The 21,677-nt window shown below is 28.0% G+C and overlaps 1 protein-coding gene across 1 annotated transcript in view; it reads left to right on the top strand.

The window, feature by feature from the left end:
• The window catches only part of LOC136975391 (attractin-like protein 1), an 89,885-nt gene extending 68,592 nt beyond the window's left edge, over positions 1-21,293 (top strand). The window contains 11 exon segments of the mRNA XM_067270434.1: positions 657-866; positions 1,613-1,813; positions 5,270-5,347; positions 6,036-6,195; positions 6,278-6,336; positions 9,849-10,013; positions 10,087-10,253; positions 10,255-10,295; positions 13,526-13,604; positions 13,711-13,827; positions 19,588-21,293. Coding sequence (XP_067126535.1) covers positions 657-866; positions 1,613-1,813; positions 5,270-5,347; positions 6,036-6,195; positions 6,278-6,336; positions 9,849-10,013; positions 10,087-10,253; positions 10,255-10,295; positions 13,526-13,604; positions 13,711-13,827; positions 19,588-19,827 — 1,517 coding nt within the window. The 3' untranslated portion in view covers positions 19,828-21,293.
• Positions 21,294-21,677: the final 384 nt, after the last annotated feature.

Raw genomic sequence — 21,677 nt, 5'->3', positions numbered from 1 at the left:
CTTATCATATTTTATTTTAATATTTTTAACTATTATAAAATGGCAAAAAGCATAATTTCAAGTAGGGATGGATTTTATAAAAAAATTATAAATGCTAATAACAAGTAAAATTATCATTAAGTCAGTCCCTACTGGAGATACATATGACCCTCTTTATTTTTTCACTCCCTTGACATTTAATCACCAAAATTTAATAGTATCAATTCTTCCTAATAAAAAAACCTCTCTGCAAAGTTTCAGAAATTTTCAACAAAAAGTACAGAAGTTATTAAGCTTCAAAGAAGATGAACAAAATTGTGTTCTACAAACACACACACTCACACTCACACTAACATTCATATATACAAAAAAAACCCCCACATTTTTTTGCATTTCTTTACATTGGAAGGTATCTTAAGATCAAATGTATAAATTTTGGGGGAGTCATTTTTTGACCAATTTTCATACTTGTCCCTCTGTTATATATAACAGTCGGGAAAGTAAAAATATGGAATTCAAATCTGTTTGTATTAACTTTGGCCATTTTATGTGCCTAATTTTTTGTCAAATTCATTAATTAATATAAGTTTTACTATAAATTGTTTAAACCATAAAAATTATTTTTCTTGTTAATTGGTTTTAAAAATATACATTCAAATACAAATGTGAATTTACAGGTAATGGCACTGAAAAAGCAATATTGTCAGATGATTATAGAGTTAAATGCGAATTACCTTGTAGTAGTAGGACAACTTGTGAAAACTGTACAAAAGGTCCTTGCATGTGGTGTAGCAACCAACGTTTGTGCATTGAATCAAATGCGTATGCAGCTGTATTTGCCGTTGCACAGTGTATGGAATGGACGACAACAGAATGGAAATGTCCTGGTATGTGTTCAATTTATATAAATTTTATTATAATAACTTAACAATTATTGCTGTTATTTGTTATCGGCGTGAAGAATTGGTAAAAGTGACGCTAAATTAAATAACCATTCTTCACTGATGATGACAGTGATATCTATGTTTAAAGAATTTTACCATATATTCTTTAAACATGCAAATTTTGTTTGTAAATGGGAGCTATTTTTTTTATCAGTTCAAAATATTTCTCTTTCTAAATAAAATTTTAACTATCAAGTGTAATTTAAATTAAGATAAACATCAATATGTAAACAGTCAAAAAAAAACAAAAAAAAGCTGTTTTTAAAAATAGATGAAAATTGTTGTTGAATGAAAATAGTAAATGGTTGGTATATTGAAATTGAAAGAAGAATCTGTGGCCATTTGGCAAACAAGTCTGGCAGTTAAGGAAATTGTGAAATTCTCTCTTATTATTCTGTCCAGATTAAGGGTTACCGAATTATCTGGTGCCATAAATTTAATGCTTAACCTGTAATTTCCAAATGAAACTCTAATTTGGCAAGTTTAGTGAATATATCCTGTGCTGACAATTTGAGTATTTGTTAGAAATTATTTGTTCTTTTTAAATTATATGTATTATATTCAACTGGTTAACATACTTTGAATTTAATAAATTCCAATTATGTTAATGGGTTGGAATTTTTTTAAATAATTATTACTAGTGTTTATTAGTGTTAAATTATATTTTTAAACATATTTTGTATTTACAGGATTATTATGTAAAGATATTCAGACATGTGATGATTGTCAGAAAAATCCAAGATGTGGTTGGTGTGATAATGGAAGTGGAACAGGATTAGGGCAGTGTTACGATGGTTCTGATTTAGGTCCAATGACATTTAATGGTTCATCATATCTTCTAAATAATACTTTGTGTCCTTCAACACGTTGGCACTTCACATCATGTCCTAGTTAGTATAAATATATTGATTTGAATAAGTTACTCTATTAATTATTTCTATGAAATAGTTACAAATTTTATAATTCTAGAAGGTTTTTTCAAATTCATCTAAATAATTTATCACAATTAATGAAATTAAATTTGAATAATTTATTTTTTATTAGAATAATATATTTAAAATCCATTATGAACTACTTTCTGAATGAAATCTAGGTTAGCTTATTTTCAATATTGTAGCTGAATAAGCTAACATATATAAGTTTATGTTTTTAGTTTTTAAGAAGGAATAATCATTTATATTTTGTCAATAACTAATGCTGATTGTCAGGTACCATTTCATACCAAAATATTGAATACAAAACAATTTATCACTCAGGAAATCAAATAATTGGTCACCCAATAAAGGTGACTGCAGATACATTTTAATACAGATATATTACTCAACAAAATTCTTGTAGGAATTTTAATATATTTTTTAGACAAATATGTATTAATTTATGTGACTTTTTATTTACTTTATAAACAAATATTTTACAAATTACAATTTTGATTTACACACATTTACTGATGAAAATGTTAGGAAAAGCTGATTTACTTTTATGTTAACATGTTGAAATGTCAGTTAAACTTTGAAAAAGAAAAATTCACTGGAATTGACATCATTGTTGTCACAATATTTACTGCTCTATTTTCTGCATTTTGCCTATGAATCACTGTGTGAACTAAGTTAATATATAAATGAAGATTTATGTTCTTGAAATATGCACATAAATCCTGAATTATTATTTATGAATTTTGAAAATAATTATACTGTATATTTATTGAAATCAGTCATTGAATTTAACTGAAAATATCATATCAGAAGGCAGCAATAGGAATGTACAGTACATGTTTGTTAATTTCAAAGAATGTAAAATGAAAAGATATAAAGATTGATTGTAGGGGTGAATTTTTTTTATATACTTACATGCTATTACATAGTTAACATTTCATTAGCCATCTTAAGTGAAATAAATAAGTAAATCTAAGATTCATGCATGATAAATACCATATTTTGAAAAGTTACTTTAAAAATTACATATTTCAGATACCATATCAAAATTACCTTGAATATTTTGGGCAATAAAAAGTTGGTTATTTGGGTATGAAACTTCTTTAAAATTCTTCATCCTGCACTATAATGTCCAGTTGTGTTTTTCTTTTCTTATTGGTATTTTGTATTCAGTTATTAAAGATGTAAACATACTGTATCAAAGCCTGATAATTATATTAAAGCCAAATGATTACTGGATTAAATCGGGTTACATTACTGCTAAATTCTGGAAAAAGAATTGAGCTGGAGTGGGACTCAAACCCACATCTGCAGTTGCAATTCGATTTCTGCTCTGGGTTGATTCTTTTCTTCCAGAATTTTCTAAATTATTTAATAAATATTAATTTAATCATAATTATTAAATTTAATAAGAGATGGTGCCTAATGCCTACCTCTACTGCCAAATTACTCATTATTTAATAATAATTAATAGTGGTAATGTAGCCCAATTTAATCTGGCAATTGTTTTGCTCTGTTAACATTTGACTTTATTTTCATTCCATTTTTTTGATATCTCAGTAGTGATTAGAGCAGTGTTCAGTAATACAGAATTCTTGCTAATTCTAATTAGGTTTATGTTAGACTACTTAGGTAGTTAGTTGTGATCTTAGACTTGTTTCTAACCAATCTCTGACTGTCTATTTTCAGAATTTTAAGTAATTCATTCAACATATTTTCTTCTGTGCTAAGATTTGCTAGTGGTATCCTTATTGTCTGTATTGCTCATTTGAAATATGGCTGTTCATGTTAATATAAATTTAAATAAATAGGAATCTCTTGATTCATGCGATTAATTAATACCTTGAATATCAAAATTGTGTTAATCAAATAAAGTGGAACCTTGGTACTTGATCGAACAATGATGACCTACTAGAACAAATTTTCAGTTAATAACAAATATTTTAATTTTAATTTTGTCATCTGTAAGAATAAGAAAAGTTTTCTATGATAATAATGTGTAACTAATTTAAATAAAATGAAACATTAGAGCTACCTACATACATCAGATAAAATTATACTCAATCTAGTTTTTTTTTTTTTTTTTTCACTTAATGCAGGCAGAACACAATAATTATGTTGGTGACACACTAAGATTTGTTGCAAGTTTATGAGTTGTTATTCGTAAATTTTTAATATTTTCTTCCTGAAATTTCTCTTTGTCAACAGTTTTTGGGCATCTCGTGCATTTTGTATCCTTTAGTTCAAAATTTTTCTAATGAAACTTTCAAAATCATATTTCACCTGTTCAACATTTAGGAGCATCTTCCCCTTATACTATGAGTATTTTTTACTGTTTGTATAGTGTTATAACTTTTACGAAACTTAAAAAGCATGCAGTATTATGCATTTTATTTGCAGACATTTTGATTTTATTGCAAACAAAATATGAAGTAAAGTTTTAAAATAAGCTTCTAAGTAAAGAGCACAATATCTCATTAACAGTAATGTGTTAAATTTCACAAATATCATAATTAAATTGCATATCCATATCCAAAATCATCTTCAGCATGAAAATAGCAAATTCTCCAACACCTTATTTGCTGACAAAAACATATCTATGTTAAGTAAAGATAACTGTGAAAGCTGTGTTAATTAAAACTACATTTATAAAGGGATTGCCACAATTAGTTTCACACAATAATCAAATCCCACATTAAGTAAGGAATACCTGTGTTTTTGATAGCAATAAAAAATTATGATTACAATGAATAGATAATCATTTTTTACTTCTTCCATTATTTTAAGTATGACTCTCTGACTTTGGATATTGCTCAAAGATACTCAGAACAGTTCTTTGCTTCATCTTTCTAGCTAATTAAATTTTTTTACTTTGCATTTTGTGTTACTGAATACAACCCAGTATATATAACATGTAATAGGTTATGCCTTTTAATTGTTAACAAGAACTAACATTAAAAGGCTGTAGACTAGACTATGCTTTAGACTTTAATCCTTTTTTTAGACTAGCTTTAATTAGTCAAGGCCTAATCTAGGAAAAAAGGATTAAAAGCTTTTTTTTTATTATCTAGCAAGATTTTTTATAGATGTAAGTTTAGAGTTGTGAAAACTGATTTCAGGTTGGAAATTTTTTCTTTTTAACCAATTATAATCATTTTGTGAAAATGAATTCTAATCTTAATTAAAATTAAGTTTTGGCTACATGAAATGTATGCTTTAGGATTATATGATATTTATTAACTAGAATATGGATTGTGTGTAAAATGTTTTTCTGATGTTAATTAGTAACTTATTCTTTATGAGATTATAATTCTAGCAAATAAGTCTTAAGCAATAAGTGAGAAATTTGTGATAGTGAATATTTTGTGACAAATTTAATTTATTCATTCATAAAATTATTTATTTACTTTCCAGAGTGCCAGTGCAATGGCCACAGTACATGCATTAATGATACAGATGTGTGCCTGCAACCATGTAGTAATCTTACTCAAGGTTAGTAAATTAGTAAGTTTATGGATAGGAACTATGCATAAGTTAGAAATTGAGTGGAACTCAGCATAAGTTAGAAAATGTTTTGTCTGTGATTAAAGTTTTAATCAACCATATGACCACTAAACAAGATTTTTTGCAAATATTTATAACTCAGCAAGGCTGATGCCATGACAAAGCTGGAATTTTTAAATATGATCTATCTGTCAGTTTATTTTGGGTCAAAGTTTTCCAAAGTGAAGTCTATGGGCCAATTGCTAGTATAAATTGGTCACACACTACAAGTCATTCAAGTTTTTGATTACTATCAATTTACATTGATCTCTATGACAATTTGTTATTTTCATCTTTACAATGGGCATTTAGCATGCATTGTTCACAGCCATATATGTGTGTTTTAACCAATTGTTAGAGTTTGTAAGCTGCTGGTTGCACATGTGGGTGTTTTAAATATTTTTTGTTGTTTTCGTTAGTTATTACATTGGACATTCATGTACTGCCCAGAACCTGCATGTATAAACTGCTTTAGACAGAATGTTAGAAGCATGTCATCACATTTGTATTTTCCTGTGGTGTTGAAACAGAAAAAATCTATGCCATGGAGCTTGGTTTCATTTTCCTAGAAAATACCTAGTTACTTATTATAGTATTTTATAAAGAATATTTTCAAATTTTTAATGCATTTTTATAGGTCCTTATTGTCAACATTGCATAGCTGGATACTATGGTAATCCAGTAAATGGTGGGAATTGTACGCCTTGTTTTTGCAATAATCATAGTCATCTATGTGAACAAGAAACTGGAAAATGCCATTGTAATACTAAAGGAATGGCTGGAAATCATTGTGAAAGGCATGTGTTTTAATGTTTTGTTTCTTCTTTGCAGAAAAATATTTTATAATCTGTGAAATAATTAAAATAATAATAATTTTAGATGTGATGAAAGTAATCATTATTTTGGAAACCCTTTAGAAGAAGGTGGTTCTTGTTATTGTGAGTATATGAATTTTGTCTGTTATTACCTTAATATATTTTAGAAAAATTTTGTTTTTATTCTAATTGTTTCATACATCCATTCAGATATTGTATATCTTTATGGTCTATTTCTTAGTGTATACTAATTAATAAGGCCTGGAACTTTAGACAGAAATTTTTAAAGAAGGCCGATAAAAAGGCATTGAAAATTGTTTAATGATTTTAAGTTAAACTGCAGATTTCCTTCCTTTTGGTAGGAAGTTTGTTTAAAAATGTTATACTAGATCTGTGTCAACTAATTATAGACGAATATTTTTAATTAATGTATTTAGAAAATCGTTTTTTTTTTGTATTTTGGTAAACCATCTGAATCTCTGGATTGAAGCATTTAATATTGTATCCCCAAATTGGGGTTTTCTTTAAAAACAGAGGAGTTGGCTATAATCTTTTATTTTACAGGGAATTAGTCAGTTAGCATTATCAAAAAAACATCATAAGTTATGTGTAGGATTTATTGATTTGAAAAGCATTTGATTCTGTAGATCATGATATTTTATGGTGGAAACTTGCTAAGAGAGACATCTCCAATTCATTTATTAATCTACTGAAACAGCTATTTTCTAACACTAGTTACATTGTATCTTATCAGAACAGATTCTTGTACATTGAATAAGGGTTTACATCAGGATGAACCTAAGTCCTGTTATCTTTAATTTATTTATAAATGATCTGTATTTTATATGGGAAAAAGGAATTATGGGTATTGTATTGTCCTCGCAGATTGAATTGGACTGTCTTTTATTTGCAGATGATATTATATTGCCATAATTTCATTGTTTCCCTGCAATTGAAGTTTAATGTTTTAGTTGAATATTGTAAAAACAATGTTCAACTAAATTAACGAAGATAAATCCAAAATACTAGTTTTTTGCAGAGAAGGAAAACTTGGGAAGGCTGATAACTTCTTTCTGTTGGATAAGAAATTGAAAATAGTGTCTCATTTCAAATACTTAGTTATTCACTTTTCTTCTCAAGGTTTATTTTCTTTTCATTTTGAAAGGATTTTGCAAGATTTTAAGCAGAAAATGACAAATATAATGAAATTATTAACAAAAATAAAGATGTTTTCTGTCAAGAATTATTTTAGACTTTTTGATTCAATAATTAAATTGACTTTAAGTTATATGTTTCCAATAATTCAGGGTTCATTAAGTAAAGTGATCAATTCGAATACCTTTTTAAAGTATATTATGTATAATAGTTCAAATGTATTGTCTAAAAAGATCTTTTGTTTTTAACAATTCGATTACCCCTTTTTTTAAAGTATATTATGTATAATGGGTTAAATGTATTGTATGCAACAATCTTTTGTTTTTAACAATTTTAGTTGACTGAAGAGGGCATATTAGACCCAAAATGTGGAATGTATACGCGTATCAACTGAAATAAAGATGAAAATAAGCCAAGTGGTCACTGGATTACACTGCATTGCGTGTTAGAAACAACAATAGAAATATGACACGGTTTCAAGATATCAAAAAAAAAAAAAGGTGTCATTTTTGTAGAAAGACTTGAAAAGGTTCAATTATGGTTTTTTAAATGGATTTTCTATTTAAACTGTTCAATTTCTGGATCCCTGATAAGATGCAAACTGGGTAGACTGCATTTAGCAATTGGTCATCATGTGACTGTGTTTTGATTTTAGTTTAAAATTCTTGATTTTCCTGAATGTGACTTCAGAAAATTAGTTTACAACAAATTGATGGTATACAACAATCATCTTTTATTGACTTATGTCCAAACATTATTAAATATTGGTTGGAGGAGCTGGGATTTTTGTATGCTTGTCAATCTTGTGTTTCAGATGATGATATTTTTTTCTGTCAAATTATTACGAGCACTAAGTGATAAATATTGGTTGCAAGATAGGATGCATATTAGTCAGAAATATAATTGGTTTGACACTTCGTCATTTTCGTGGCCTATATGTAATTATTTACTGTCAAATCTGAATTATAAGATTAAATCTTTAATAATACAGTTTAGACTAAATGCATATTCTATTTCTTTTAATGGTAAAAAAATAAATATGAAAAATACTAGGTGCTCCTTCTGTAATATGCTTGTTGAGGATATTAAGAAGCATACATTTATTTCTTGTGAACCTTTAGAATATCTAAAGGAATCTTTGTTAGGGTATGAATTTCATTTTTATTTGTTACTTGACAATAATGTAAGTTCCTTAACATTGTTTAAGGTATATAAATGTTTTCAATATTCATTACATTTCTTATGGCATAATACTAACTACTAATTCTATTTACTTTATATATTTGCATTTGTCATGCTATGATATGATGATAATAATTATTATTAATTATTAATATCTATATATATGATATTTATGTTATGTGTACCAATTATTTTGTTGTTTTTTTTTTTTCTTCCTTGTAAAGATGCAAGTCAAGTCAATAAAGATCTGTATAAAATAAAAAGGCATTGAAAAACTCTAAAAAAAGACAAGACATAAGATACTGCAAAACAATATTACAGAATCAGTTACATATATTTAATAAATTGTTTTGTAATTTGCAAGTAGAACACTTAAAAAGAATATAGTATCTGTGTTATAATAAACTGCATAGATTTTTTAAAAAAATGATCTTTTTGAAAAGAGATCTATCCTTGCATAAGAGTGTCTTATACCTTTTCATCCTATTATAGAGTCTGTACACGAATTGATGTAAACTTGAACTTCGTGTCTGTAACAAGTTCTATTTTAAAAGGAATGTTGTCATCATATGAACTGTTTGTTATTATGACTAATCCAGATATAGATTTCTCAACAGGAGTTTTCATTAAAAATTAATCAAATTTTTTGAACTGATCTGCAGACAGTAACTGTATTAGAATTTAGTTTTGTCTAAGCTTCAAGAATCCCAAAACTGGCTGCAAGTCTTTTATCCAAATTTTTCTAGGTCAGATTTACTTGGGTAAAAATCAAAATTAGTTGTACTAAAACAAATTTAATTCCTAAGTTATCTGTGTTTATTTGTGTGTAGATTTTATTGTTCATACAGCTACAGAATTGACTGGATCAATCTCTGAAATTCTCTCTTCTGTCCTAAAATGTTTGCAATAATAAATTACAGCTTCAATAATCTCTAGTTATAATAACTCAGTAATATCAATATTTATAATCTGAATATAGAATGTACTATAATTGTCAGCACATCAAATTAGTAAAATAAAATAATTAATTAATTATTTTATCCAGTACAATAACAACTTCCAAACATCTTCATGAAGTCAAAAATAACAATTTTCTAAATCTTTGACTTTCTTGAAGAAAATTTGAAGTTGTAAATATAATCAATGTTTTTTTCCTGCTATGATTAGAGATCAATCTTTTAAAATTTATATAATTTGATGATTTTTTCCATCGATTATAGCTTATAAAATAAAATCTTTTGATAAATTACAATCAAACATTTCATTCAGATTTTTAATATTATTTTTTTTCTTTTTAGATAATCTCTCTACAGATTTCCAGTATACTTTTAATATGTCAAAAAATGAAGATAAACATTTTACAAAAATTAATTTTATGAATGTTCCTGTCAAACCGGATGTAGATGTTGAGTTAACTATAATATGTTCTGATAATGCTCTTATAAATATAACAGTTGCATCTTGTGAGTTAATTAAACAAAGTTTAGAAATAATGTTAAGCTATTTTCTAAATTAATTTTATTTCTGTATTTACAGTTTCCACGACTAAACGTTTACTTCATGAAGGTGAAAAATGCAACAATTTTAAAGTGCAGTTTTTTCATGATGATTATATATTTGGTACGGACAATACAACTTTTTATGTTCGTGTATTTGGATTTAGCACACCATTTCTGTTACAAATATCATTTTCACCACAGCATTAGAACATTAGATCTGTTGCAATTCTTTATCACATTTTCAAGGTATTTAAATAAACTTAGATTTCAATATTTTTTTACATTTAATCTGAATTAATTTGACTGATGCATAAGATGTGAAATAATACTAATTTCATAATTATGAAATCTGGTTAATTAAATGATATAGAATGCTTTCAACATTAAACTAACACAATAGACATTACATTTTTTCTAAAACGGAATAGTAATACACAAATAACAACAAAGAAGAGATGATAACACAAATAACCAATAATTAAAGATTGAGAAATGTGGATGATGAGTTTTACAATTTACCAAAACCTATAAAGATTTAACATATTAGGTTCTTACACAAGATCAGTTCACTTTCTGTCTGGAATTTCAGTAATAGTGATGGAACTGTGTTTGTTATATAATTTTAATCTATAGTTTTTTTTTTTCTTTGTGTGCTCTTTTGCCACACATTGACACTCCTCCTATTGTTTTGACAAAAATTCTCTGCATGCAGAATAAAAGTATTTTGGATAGTGTTAGAGCCACTACATGATGAACTCTGACTTCAAGGTTCTTCATGCAGTGGGCTCTTGTCTCCCAATGCTTCTGTTTTCCAAGACTTTATTTAAAGGGCCAAACAAGTGATTAATGCACAATTACAGATCCAGACTATGTGAGATGATTCAGAATTTCCTATGTAAGTATGATGATTACCTTCACCATGTTCAGGGCTGTGCTCTTACACTAGTCAAAATACTTTTAGTTTGTACACACAGCATCGTTGCTAAAACAATAGGAGAAGTGTCAGTATGTGGAGTGGGAGTAGCTAGAGAAAAAGACATAAATTGGACTCTAACACACACATTTTCATTGCCATTACTGAAATTTGGGACAGAAGTTGAATTGGTCTTGTATTTATGTAAAAATCTGATATGCTGATTTTCTTTACTGTCTTTAGTTAATAATTAAAGCTGAATATTTGTCAAATAATCAAATTAATGTATTGATCAGTGTATTGGATTTTTGATAGCCAGATGGCCGAGCAGTCAGGGTTGCAGCCTACCACTTTGGAGACCTGGGATCAAATCCAGACAGGTTGAAAAAGTCCCAGAATTTTTCAGGCGGAGATCCATCTGGATATGTTGGGCATTGTCCCTCACCACCCAGTTTTTCCATTGTGGCCTGGCTGAACTCATAATGGGCTTGCTAAAAGAAGCCCTCTTAGTGCTCACAGGGCAAAAATAGTTTTAAAAAAAAAACGCATAGATTTAAATTCCACAAAACATTTATGGATAGTGAAGAAGAAGAAATATGAGCAATATATAAAAGATACCATCATTTTTCTCAGAATTTGACTGAAAATTAGCTACAGCTTGAGCCAGATCAGTTTTAGTTTGATATACAAATTATTCTACAAACTGATTCAACTCAAGTTATGGTTATTTATATTGTAGACTGGTACAAAACTTTCATTTTTTTTACTATTTTTATGATATGAATTGGAATATAAAAATCTACAAAAAATTATTGTAAAAGTTTTAGACTTTAGGCAGAGTACTGGGCATGAAAGGCTCTAAAGTCGTTTTTTTTTAAAACGCCTATTTCTGTTATAATTATTTATCAAAAAAAACTTTTTTTCTCAATCATATACTTTACCATATTTATTGGGTATATTGTGTGTTGACATTGTGACTGAATTGTTATCAAAACCCAACACATTATTTCTGTGTCACTCTATATGCTAGAACCAAACAATTCAACTGTACAAAAGGAAATCTAAGCAGTTCCTCTGAGCAACAAAATTTGTATATTAAAATGGAATTTTTCTTCCAACAGAAAATTTTCTTTTTGGTTTGGTAAAAACTTTTTGGCTCTTGATCAATAACAGGCTGACAGCTGGATGATTGAAAAGTTGCAAAGTTCAATAAAGCATTTCTACTAGACATTGCCAATGCATCATAAAATATAAAACTAGAAGCTTCCTGACTTCTGCCATTCACTGTATATAATAATGATCATGGACAAAAGAAACAAAGAGAATATTATTAAACATGTAATAGGGATAAATTCAAACAATGATTATTTATCAGAATTGATCATTTATTCAGAAAAGTATATGTGTACATAAAATTTTTGATAAAAATAAGTTTAGCAAATGTTTTTTAATGCAAAATAGTTCAACAAATGTAGAAGTTAAAAACAAATTAATTATAATTTTTTGAATTATTTTATAAACAAGACATTGTTGCATTGCATTAACAAAATCAGATTATTTATTAGTTTATACATTTAGATTAGATAGAAATACAATGGTGCCTCATACTTCAAATATAATTCATTTTAGGAGGCCATTTGAACTCTAAATCGTTTGAAGTCAAAACAATTTTCCTGATTAGAAATAATGGATAGTGAATTAATCTGTTTCCAGATTCTAAACATTAACTATTTTGATAAACTTAGCCAGAAAATATATAATTTAATGTAAAAAAAACAATTAAATGCCCTAAATGATAAATTAAAACATGAAAACTATAAATAAAAAATATAAATAGTGGATAATAAAATGAAAATTGCATTTTCTGTATTTTAGTGAGGAGTGGTAATGCCATTTCTTAAGGTCACTATGCAACCTATGCAGCTGCTTGGCTTTCTCATAAATAATTCTCACAGAGATGATATCACCAGCTAATTGCTTCTCATTTATCCATGCTAGGAGTTTTTTCATTTCCTCAATAAACATGCTATCTCCTTTACTCACATTTACTGCATTTATTGCTTCCTTGTTCTTAAGAATGTTGAACCCCATTGACTGACATTTTAAACATGGTCACCAGATCCATCATATACATATTGCTTTCTTGCTTCATGATAAGTTTCTTTTTTACTACTTCAATTGTCAATATTACAACCCTCTCAGGCTTCATTGTTTCCTTCCATACTTTTCTTGGATGTCATAATTAATATATAGGGGTTATATATATATATAATCAAACACATCAAAAATAAAGAAAAAAACGCATCTATTGCATTACCTGTATGTTTTCAATACAAGGTAATGCAATAGATGCTTTTACAGTGAGAGCAAGAGATCCCTTGAGTGCAGAACAGATTGTTAAGTTTCTCACAAATTTAGTGTTTGAAGTCTGGAACATTGAAAGTTAGAGTTGTTTGAAGTATGAGATACCATTTTACTTAGTTATTAAATAAATATAATTTTAAAATGTTAAAATTATAAATATATGTTAAAAAAATATCTTAAAATTATTCTTCTTGTCTAGTTGCTTCTTATCTCTCCTAATTATTGCTGCAGTTTTATGGAAGATTAAACAAAAATATGATCTTTATAGAAGAAGACAGGTAATTGAAATTTATTTTTTATTGAAATAATATTTAGTAATTTATTTTGTGTTTATTTTTTTTATCAATAATTCTGCAATTGTTTAATAATAATCATTATTGTCAGCGGTTATTTGTGGAAATGGAACAAATGGCCAGTCGTCCTTTTGCAGGTGTAGCTTTGGAGATAGAAAAGCGTGCTCAGTTTGCATCTGATAATAATGTACTAGACGGAAGAAAGAAAGTAAGTATTATTAATTTTTCTTGTTTGCAAATTTTAATTATTTAGAAAATACTGTTAGGAGAGAGAGAGAGAAAAATTTCTGTCACTATTTTTCGTTAATTGTGTTACATTTAAAATTTCTGTAATATATTGCTCCTGTAGTAATTAATTGTTTATTAGAAAAACTTTAAATTTAATATATGAAGCATGCAATGCCATAATGTTGTAAATACCAGAAAACAAACTTTTTAGGAGAGATAAAAAACATTTTTTCCAGTGAATGAATTCCTTTAAGTCTTGAAGGAAAATAATAAAAAACTCACCAGGTTACAAATTCTCTGGAATAACAAAATGATGTAAACATAAGCTGAGGCATTGTAAGTGCCAAAAGACATAGGACTTGCACTTTGGTACTTAAAACTTTATGGCTTGCATGCATATAAACTCAACTTAAAAATACAACCACTTACAGCATCAGTATCACCACAATATTTTTTTGCAGCAGAAAGCATTGTGTTTAGAATTCATTTCTTAAATAAAATGTATTTAGAGAAAAATGGCATTTACAACGTTGCATGCTTTTTATATAAATAAAAATATACACACAGGATGGGTGGAAAGTAACTAGGTATTGAGAAATTACTATAAGTTTTGTAATAATATGCAATCATAATAAAATTTGTGCGTGCATGTATATCAATCAGTGGAATTTTATTATTCCTGCATTGGTGGTGTGGGCAGTGGACAGAGAGAGGTTGCATGTATAGTGGCAAAAAAGATGCCAACCACTTTTCTATTCAGGATGAGTGCAGATTGCTTCACACTGTGAGGTATGGAAATCAGTGGTTACTGTTTCTAGAGATGGTGGCTCACATTATGTAACAATCTGTCCAGAAACACTCAAGAATTGTCGTTCAAAACTAATGACCACAGGTTTGGTTGTGGTTGTGGTTGCACAGAGGCTGTCCATTCCTATCATGATCCTGTCATTTGATGAAGTTGATGGATGGTGTCAGTGCATACAATGAATTTTAAGGTATACATCCTTATTTCAACTTAATAAGTTTCATGTCAAATAATTTTCATCTTTGCATTCAAAATATACAAATTATGCATTTCTCAAAGCCTATGTACTTTTCACCCATTCTGTATATCAGATGTCACTATATGGAACAGCACAGATATGTTTTTCACACTAATACTCCAACAGAGAGTGATAGATGGAAAAACCTCTCTCTCTCTCTGTTGGCATCCACTTCCACTCCACTTAAGTTTACAAACAAATTTATTATTTATTTAAGCTAGACTCCAAACAAATGCCAAATTCTATCAGGCTAGATATGGCTAAATACTAGATAAATTATGCAACCAATTTGGCACTAGAGGGAAGCATTAGGTGCCATCTCTTATTAAATTTAATAATTATAATATTTAATTAATTAATTTAAATAATTTAGAACCACTAGAAGAAAAATCGACCCAGAGTGGGTCTCGGAACCCACAACTCCTGCTCACTATGCCGATGTGTTGCCAGTTATGCTATCCAGACTTCCAGTTCGATCTCCTCTTCCAGTGTATATAAGCTAATGTTATAACCATTGATGGTTATTACAACGTGGTTGGAGACACAGATGTCTGGCATTTTTTCCAGTGTTCTAAATTATTTAAACTAATTAGTTAAATATTATAATTATTAAATTTAATAAAAGATGGCGCCTAATGCTTCCTTCTAGTGCCAAATTGGTTGCATAATTTATTTAGTACAGGTACTCTTCACTTTATGACCGAGTTCCATTCCGACGACCACGTCGTTAAGCAAATTGGTCGATAAGCGAGGAGCTTGCGCCGGGAATATAGGATCAGTGTAAAATTATACAAATTATGCAACAAACTTCAAATTTATTCATAAAAGACTATTATAGTTACTATAAGACAATTATAGTATGCGCAACCCTATTATAGTACGCTTAGTGTGCATGTCACCATTCGCCACTGATCGACACTCAAGCTGAGAATGGAGATTCCCTGAACTGCAAGTCGAAACTTGATTGGTCGTAAGTGTGAGTGGTCGTTAAGCAGATAGGTCGTAAAGCGAGGAGTACCTGTATTTAGCCATATCTAGCCCGATAGAATTCCGTCTTTGGTTGGAGTCTAGCTTATAGTATATCGGGTTTAGCAATGTTATTTATATATATTTATTTAAGGTTACAAATAAATACAGTGTAAAAGATCCAGCAACAAGTTGTGTAACTTTCCTGGCAAAAGAATTTAAAAGTGTGTTGGCACTATCTGTTATGATATTTTAGTTCAAAACTTTTTATATTATTAATTATTATAAAATGGTAAAAAGCTTAATTTTGAGGATGGAGATTAGTTTTATATATAAAAAAAAAAAAAGGTTGCAAATGCTAATAACAAGTAAAATCCTCATTAAGTCTGACATCACTTAAGATATGATACATGACTCTCTGTATTTTTCATCCTCTCTACCTTTAACCACCAAAATTTAATAGCATCTGTAGTGCTAGCTTGTAAGTAATTACCATGTTCCTTACTGAGGAGGCAATGATTCATCATAAGACAAATACCAAGTTACAGAAGAAGATTAAATTATTAAATCTTTTAATTTCTTAGGTTACATGAGTTATGATGTGATAGTACCAGTTGAACACAGAATCAACGCATGTTTACACATAACAAGGTTTAAACCAAAAGTGAGGTTTTTGAGTCAGGTTGCCAGGTCTGTTAAGTTCTTGGAGTTCCTCCTGGTGGTGACTTTTGGATTTATGACCAAAGGTGTCACCACAGCATTAATGCACATAATGTACAAATGTTCCTGCAAAACTTCACAAATTCTCAACAAAAGCACAGGAGTTATTAAGCTTCAAAATGGGTGAACAAAATTGTGATCCACACACATACATACACTAACATCTATAAATACAGAAAAACTTTTGAATATTTTTGTATTTCTTGATGCCCAAGTCCAAAAATATAAAAACTTTTGTATGTCATTTTTTGACTGATTGCCATACTATCCATCTATTATATACAATAGCTGGGAAAGTAAAAAGAATGCCATGAGCAATTGACCACTATTTGAAATAGAAAAACAGCCACATCAGACTCAAATACTAGGAAGCCAAGAGGTAAAGAAAAATAAAATTTAATACTTGTTCTTGTTCAGCTGCTGTTTTATTGAGTACTCTCAATAAAACAGCATACGTACAATATCACTAGTTTTCATATGATTTGAGCCTGCTTGCATATCACTATGCAAGCAACTCAAGCCATAATGACATTATTGTGTAAGGAGCTGCCATAGTAACATGGCAGCTCCTTATATAAAATAATATGTTGCCAGTGGCCATGAGGTATTGCATTTTTACGGTATCCTAACTACCTATGTAAGTCATCAGCCATGCAGGGAACCCACATTCTAAGTTTTGTCCACATCCCTGATATATATATATATATATATATATAGTCAGTTCAAAAAGTTTTTACAATAATTTAACTCCATCACAAAGTATCAACCCTTGAATGACAATAACTAGGTGAAATAAGAAATTATGGAAAAATTGAAGGATATATTTAGCCTGGTCTTTTAGCTATATTTTCTATTTTCATTTTAAAAAATTAATTTCTGAACAAAGTGTTAAAAAGTCATAAAGTAATTTATAATTTAAAATAATTTATTACTTAAGTGAATAATAATCATAAAATTTAGGATATTTGAATTCACATTCAAAAAGTTTAGAATAATAGGAATAAATTAATAAATATTGTCCAATTATAATTAATAGTGCAATTATGTAAATTGTATCACAATTTGCATATAGTATTGTATGAATTACATAAAAAAAAATTCATGTGACAAAAGTTCAAAAGAAAAAACAATTAATTTGGGCCAAAAAATATAAGTTTTACACCTGAACAATTGCAAAAAGTCATTTTTAGTGATGAAAGTATATTTTCTGTTGATTTAAATATTGGAGAAAAGTTTGGTGCTTGAAATGTGAAACCAACAATCCAAATTGTTTATAATAGTCATTAAATTTCCCACTAAAGTTATGGTGTGGAGTTCATTTATCTATAATCGTTCTTGGAAAATTGTGTTTTCTTAGTGAGACAGTAAATGGAGATGTGTATTGTAATATTTTAGAATATTTCCTCATTCCACCAATGGAAGATCATTTTCAAGATGATTTAATCTTTCAATAAAATGGAACTAAATGTCATTGTGTTGAAAGAAAAAAGTCAAAGAATGGCACATCTAAAAGCTAAAGCTTTTGGATTGGCCTGAAAACTCACCAGACTTGTCTCCAATTAAAAATATTTAGTCTATTTGTAAAAACACAACAACTGCAAGAATCTAACCCAACCAATAAACAAGATTTAAATGAAAAACTTAAAAATTTGGTCTGAAATTAGTCTTGAACAATGTCAATCTCTTATTGATAGTATGCCAAAAAGGATAAAATCTGTAATTTATAATAAATGAGATGTAAATATTAGAATAAAATGTTCTAAAAATTATGACTTTTTAACACTTAGATATTAATTTTTTAAATGAAAATATAGCTAAAAAACCAGGCTAAATATATTCTTCTTTAATTTTTCCATAATTTTTTATTGTCATTTAAGTGTTGGCACTTATGATGGAGTCAGTTTAAAAAATTATTCTAAATTTTTTAAACTGACTATATATACATTTTAAGGATGTAGCCCATCATCATGGATAGAAATTACAGGAAAGAACTTTAAAAATTAAATGAAGCACTATCAAGTAAAGAGTAGAGATTTAATTAAAATTAAATTTTTGCATGTTTGATGCTCCCTATAACAAGGAATCTGGTTGATCTGTAAAATCACCTATCTTCTAAGCTTGAAAATGGTGAAGCTTTATTTAATTTTTGGTTTGATGTATATTCTTTTTCTAATTACTATATAAACATTTGAATTATTAACACATTTATTGCATCTTAATTTTTTTGTTTGTATTTATTATTATTATTATGTGGTGGTGTTGGAATGTATCTACATAATATATATACCAGTGCCTAGTGCAATGCAAGACTAAAGTAAAAGTCTTACTAGTCTACAGAAAACAATTGTTTTGTTTATGTGCTGTTTGTGTATTTATCTTTTTAAGAATTTTCTGAGTATGTGATATGTGTTTAGTATGGCAGTTGCTTTCAAATTAAGGATTTCAGTTTGTAGAAATAGGAATTCTAAAATCCAGGATGGAAATTCTTGGAAAATTACAAAAAAGACTACATTTTAAAGTCTTTTACATGTTCCTTTCCAACTGTTGGAGCACAACCAACATTAGTGAAGTTAATCTTCCTTTACGGATTTTTCTCTGCTTACAAATATGCAAATTATAAACTTTTAAACAATTTGCATATTTATAGGTGGAGAAGAGACTATAAATATTAACTCTACTAATGTTGATTCTGTTCCAGTGGCTGGAAATGAATGTGCAGAAAACTTCAAAATATTTTTGCAACAGTCTTTTTTTATAATTTTACAAGCTCAGGATTTGAGTTTTACAAAGTTTCTTCTGTTATTTTTATCCATAACAATAAATCAAAATGCTTGAAAGTATTTGGAAATTAGGGAAAGTATTCTGAATGTCTGCAATTAAGCAGGAAAAAACGGATCTTGAGAATTGGAAAAGTGAATTTTAATTTACAAAAGTAAAATTACTTTGTTTACAAAGTATATGGACTGTATTTTATCAAAATATATTTAATTATCATTATTATTTCTTTTTAGAACCATCCTACACCAATAGCTCTTGAACCATGCTCAGGTGGCAAGGCAGCTGTGCTGTCACTTATAGTGAGAATGCCTCTTGGCAATGAAGACTATACTCCTGATGGTCAATCAGGTTTGGCCATAGCAAGTGCTTTAGTGTCATTGGGAACTCTGTGTAAGACTAGTACTGATGCAATCAAAGAGAGTGGTAAACTTGATAACTGGAAATCAAATCCAAATTCCAGTACTTGTATATAAAGAAAGATAACCTCATTCATCGACGTCATCATCCAACGGTGGATCATTATCATTGTCATCAGTCATTACCATCACCATCATTTTATCATTGTCATCTCATCTTTCTTGTGTTAATAATTGAGTTTGTATGCTGCAAGTATTCTGCCTTTCGTCATTAATTTTATAATGTTAAAGAATGAATCAGTGATCCCAAGTTCTTTTTAGATGTAAATGTTTCAACTTTTAATTTACAGGATATAATTTCCACACACATACATACACACAGAATCTCACATTTTATCATGGAATTTTCATTGTCTAGTTTAATTTTTATAAATAATTAATGGTTAATAAAATATGAGGAATGTTCAAAAATTTCTCAGAAAATGTAAATAGAAAGATAGCAAATTGAATTTAGCGCTGTATTTTTCAATGTATGTTCCATTTGAGTTAAATATTTTCCCATATGGCGTCACTAGTCTAAGTCCTTCCTGTAGAAATTAGTGCTCTTTGATTCTTGTCACTGCACTACAAAACATTTCACTTGATGTAACAACTGCCAGTGAACACTTTTAATGTCTTTATTTTTTAAATTTTGGAATAAAAAGAGACTGATGAGGCTTATTATTCTTTTTATTCATAAATTAGAAACATTAATTAATTATACATATAGCATTTTGTTTATGAATAATAATCACTTTCTGGGAAATTTTTGAGTGCTTCACATATATACAATACATGTGTATTGTATGTTCATAGATTTGTACTTTTTGTTTTTAAATTAAATGAAATTGCTGATATTTCAGTAAACAAAATTATAAAATCTAGATAGATATACATACACATTCCATATTTAAATGATACTAATCTGTTGAGTATGAACAAATTATTAATTATATATATATAAATTTTCATAAAATAATACTTTATATATCAAAAATAGAGTATAAATTGTCTTGATTTTTAATACTTAAAAAAATTTAACATTTGAAAACTAATACGACCTGAAAGAAAACTTTTGTAGATGAATTTAAACATGAAACATGAGAAAAATTGATTGTGAAGTGTTAAAAAAAACAATTATTCAAAGTAAAAATTTAATAAATTTGTAATATTTTCCTATTATTATTACCTGAAAGTATGTTTTTTGAAATATATTTTTATATGTTCCATTTCAAATTGATTGTGTAATATTGAAATTAACTTAATTTTTAGAAACTTCAATTCCAAATCCAATTCAAATTATACAAAAACCATGCTTCATTAGAACAAATTTTTTAATGTTTAAAATTGAAGCAAGTCATTCTGGCTTATGTTTAGAGGTTCTAAATGAAGAAGAATAAATGTTAACCTTCTAAATAAATTTAAAATGTTAATATTTAACAAATTTTCACAATTCTAAAGTGCAAACAATTTAAGTTTCAAATATTTAACACATTTGGAAAATTTTCTAGGAGATTGAAATTTAATAAGCTACAAAAGAAGAATATTAAGTCTCCAAAAGTGAGCCAGAAAGGCTCAAAAGTGCTTATACTTCAAACATTTATAACTTTACTCTGATAAAGCATAGTTTAGTATAATTATATCATTTCTTTCCACTAAAAAACATATCATATTAATTAAAATTTAATAATTATAAGTTCTTTAACCAATTTTCTTCATTTAATCAAAGCAAGAATTTCATTAATGTAAGCATAAAATGTATATTGAAATACGAACTGTACATTATAGTTTTGTAGTTATGAAAATTACATTACCGACAATCAATTTATTGCAATAAACATGTGATATATATATATACATACACACACACACATACACACATATATACATATATATATATATATATTTTCAAACAATATGTAAATAAA

The sequence above is a fragment of the Centruroides vittatus genome, unplaced genomic scaffold, assembly GCF_030686945.1.
Source record: "Centruroides vittatus isolate TY-2023 unplaced genomic scaffold, ASM3068694v2 contig_371, whole genome shotgun sequence".
NCBI classification, from domain to species: domain Eukaryota; kingdom Metazoa; phylum Arthropoda; class Arachnida; order Scorpiones; family Buthidae; genus Centruroides; species Centruroides vittatus.
Note: the sequence above shows the minus strand (reverse complement) of the source record. Positions and strands in the feature narration are given on the sequence as shown.